The sequence below is a fragment of the Sitodiplosis mosellana genome, unplaced genomic scaffold (assembly GCF_009176505.1).
Source record: "Sitodiplosis mosellana isolate CC-2019 unplaced genomic scaffold, AAFC_SMos_1.0 Smas_scaffold_2763, whole genome shotgun sequence".
Classification (NCBI taxonomy): Eukaryota; Metazoa; Arthropoda; class Insecta; order Diptera; family Cecidomyiidae; genus Sitodiplosis; species Sitodiplosis mosellana.
In genome coordinates, this window is record NW_022598005.1 from 1 (window position 1) to 3455 (window position 3455).

At 37.6% G+C, this 3455-nt stretch overlaps 1 protein-coding gene across 1 annotated transcript; it reads left to right on the forward strand.

Annotated features, from left to right (window-relative positions):
• Positions 1 to 6: 6 nt before the first annotated feature.
• LOC129571546 (platelet-derived growth factor receptor alpha-like) lies at positions 7 to 3135 on the forward strand. Its single transcript, XM_055451352.1, has 12 exons — positions 7 to 73; positions 145 to 243; positions 311 to 409; positions 483 to 581; positions 653 to 751; positions 823 to 1259; positions 1330 to 1432; positions 1510 to 1684; positions 1745 to 1953; positions 2056 to 2300; positions 2368 to 2576; positions 2645 to 3135. Exons 2-12 carry the CDS (start codon positions 156 to 158, stop codon positions 2991 to 2993), a joined length of 2112 nt encoding a protein of 703 aa, XP_055307327.1. The 5' UTR covers positions 7 to 73; positions 145 to 155; the 3' UTR covers positions 2994 to 3135.
• Positions 3136 to 3455: the final 320 nt, after the last annotated feature.

Here is a 3455-nt window from a genome sequence, read left to right on the forward strand (position 1 = left end):
ATTAAACACGGTGCTTACATTAATGCCAAGGGCATAAAGAAATCGACACCACTTCATGTAGCTACGAAGAATGGTAAAAGCTTAAAGTTCTCTCACTTCAGACCACAAACTAACTTTTTTGATTTTGATTTGATCACACTGCAGGTCGTGTAAAAATGACTGAATTTCTCATCGAACATGGTGCTGGTGTCAACGCTATAGAAATCGATAGTTGGACGCCTCTTCATTTGGCTGCAGAAAATGGTAATGTTTCGAAAACCTTAACGCTTTCGAACTAAAGACAATCGTTTTTTCTTCTTCTACATTTCAGACCATGTGAAAGTCGCAGAAATTCTCATCAATCATGGAGCCGAGGTAGATGCTAAAAACATTAATAAAAGTGTGCCACTTCATGTGGCTTCAAAGAATGGTAATCGTTTTTTGAACTTTCTCATTTTCACAAACTCAATGAATCTTGGTTGATTTTGGTTTGTTCACTGCAGGTCATGTAAAAGTGGCAGAAATGCTCATCAAACACGATGCAAATGTCAATGTCACAGATGAATTTGGATTCACACCTCTTCATTTGGCTGCATCAAATGGTAAGTGATAAACTTTGGCTCTATATATTATACGAACAAATTGCTGATTTTGCTTGTTCTACACAATTCAGGTGATAAGAATATGGTTGAATTTCTCATCGAAAAGGGCGGCGACGTGAATGCAAAAGACGTTAATGGATTCACGCCATATGACAAGGCAAAAACTAATGGTGAATTATCAAAACACTCACTTTACAAAATTCCGACAATCCATTCATTTTGATTCGTTCACACATCCCAGGTAACGACGAAGTCGCAAAAATCCTCATGGAACATGGCGGGAATCCAAAAGAAACCACCAAAGACAATAATTCATTGATTTATATCATCGTTGGTGTTGTGGCATTGATTTTAGTATCGGCGATTTCGATTACTTGTTTATACGTGCGAATGAGACGGAAGAACGAAGTGATACGCAAACTGAATGCAATCGAATTGAAATGTTTTGAACTAGGCAATGTAGATGGTATAAGCTCAAATCTAACGTTAGATGAACAAGCCGATCTGTTGCCCTACGACAGAAAGTATGAATTTCCTCGCGAAAAACTGAAGCTCGGAGCACAGCTTGGCGGTGGTGCTTTTGGTGTTGTCTATGAGGGAATCGCAGATAGCATTTTACCAAATGAGAAGAACACAAAAGTGGCCGTCAAAATGGTTAAACGAATGTCAAATGACGAGGTTAGTGATTTACACCTGTTTAGATTCGACCGTTCAAAAATGAATCTCATCATCGTTTATTTATGAATAGATATTGCGTGCTCTAATTATGGAATTGAAAATTATGGTACATTTGGGCCAACATTTGAATCTAGTCAACTTACTTGGTGCGGTCACCGACAATATCACACGATGTAAACAAAATAATAGCAAATGCTACATTTTTGTTGCAAGTGCGCCGAAATAATTTTTATTGCCTTTATCATTTCAGACGATATGATGATCATAGTTGAATACTGTAGATACGGTTGTCTGCAAAGTATCTTAATCAAAAGCCGATCATCATTCATCGATCAGATTAATCGTGAAACAGATACAGTTGATTCAAGCATAAATGCAAGAAAACAACGCGTAGAAAACAGTGCAGGTGTTGATAACAACGACAGGTAATTTCATTTCATTTTTTTTTTAAACAAATCAAAATATCAAAAATATTTTGTTTGTAGTTATCAAACGGATTACCAATCGGTGGACAATTCATTATACGTTCGTGATCCAATTGATGGGGATCACCAATCGATTGCCAATTCATTATACGTTCAAGACCCAAATGATGGGAATCACCAATCGATTGCCAATTCATTATACGTTCGAGACCCAAATGATGAGCACCACCAATCAGTAGACAATTCGCACAGTGGGAATTGCTCAGCAGGTAAATCAGCTTCACGTTGAACGCGCATTTCACGCATATTATTCCGTGATACAGAATCCGTGTATACCTTTATGCTTCCTTTACACTTTACACTTCACACAGATGATGTAGGCACATCCAGCAATTTGATTGATTCTGATCCAATGCCGCAAATTACAACGATCGATCTACTATGTTGGTCTTTTCAAATAACGCGTGGAATGCATTATTTGGCATCACGCAAAATGATGCATGGCGATTTAGCGGCAAGAAATATTCTTTTGTGTAACGAAAACGTCATAAAAATTTGTGATTTCGGTTTGGCTCGATCGTTGTACAAAACTGAAGTTTACCGTAAGAATAAAGAGGTAATTGATAGCCCATAAAGTGCCCATTATACAGGTTATTTAGAGAAAAAAGTCTTCCATTTCGTAGGCACTGCTTCCATTCAAATGGTTGGCACTTGAATCGATCAAAGATCACTTGTTTAGTATTCAGACTGACGTCTGGGCTTTCGGAATAGTGCTTTGGGAATTGTTTTCGCTTGGGACGTCGCCATATCCTGGTTTGTCAGGCCAAGATTTTTACGAAAAATTACTGGACGGCTATAGATTGGAGAAGCCTGACTTTGCCACTCAAGACATGTAAGAACTATGGTGTAACTAGTTAGGAACATATTCATCATTTTGATAATGTCGAGTTTTTTCCATAGACATGACATAATGTTATCATGTTGGCGGGTCAATCCCGAGTTGCGACCATCATTCGATGGTCTTGGGAGAAGTATCTCCATGCTTTTGGACACCAGTGTTACCGAACGTTTTGTGAATTTAAACGAACCATATTTAAAAGCAAACGTGGCGAAGTACGAAAGCGGAAAAACAGACTATATAGCTTTGATGGGAACACCCAATTTTCAAGCACCTCCTATACCATCTGTACCAGCTGCACTATCCGATCAATCCGCACCATCCACATCAACACTTGAATTCAATACAATGGTTGAATGTCATCAACAACCAGACAAATCATCAACAACTGCAAAAGATACTTATGTATAGAATCAATTTGTGCAGATTTTCCTCTATGGATCCATCTGCCAATGAAAGGAATGACTTAGTTCTCATCTGAATTCTACTGAAAAATAATTAGTCGGAAAATGTCAATAAAAAAACAGTCAATTAACAATTTATAAAACCAAAAGACATCTTAAGTTTGGACTGGAATTGAAATTTCCATTTTTTTTCTTCCAATGATTTTTGTACGAATTTGATACTACTTTGATGGTGTTGCTTTGGTGTGCACAACGAATATTGCATTCGAGATATGACTTTTCTGTACAATGACCGCATTGTTATTGAATGTTTGTATCGCTTGTGGTTGTGTTTAAACGATGCTTCCTTCTATGTGGGTGCACGCACAAATATAAATTGCAACTCTACTTTGCTGCATAAGCATATCCAACGCACGACATAAGCTGAGTTGAGCTATGAATTTGAACGCTTGCTTTTGTATTTGCATGA

Excerpts from the sequence above, each read along its gene's own strand:
- LOC129571546 (XM_055451352.1), top strand. The coding sequence starts at position 156 with ATGACTGAATTTCTCATCGAACATGGTGCTGGTGTCAACGCTATAGAA. Across the intron at positions 752-822 it reads TGACAAGGCAAAAACTAATG|GTAACGACGAAGTCGCAAAA; the intron begins GTGAATTATCAA and ends CACACATCCCAG. Across the intron at positions 1,685-1,744 it reads GGTGTTGATAACAACGACAG|TTATCAAACGGATTACCAAT; the intron begins GTAATTTCATTT and ends TTTTGTTTGTAG.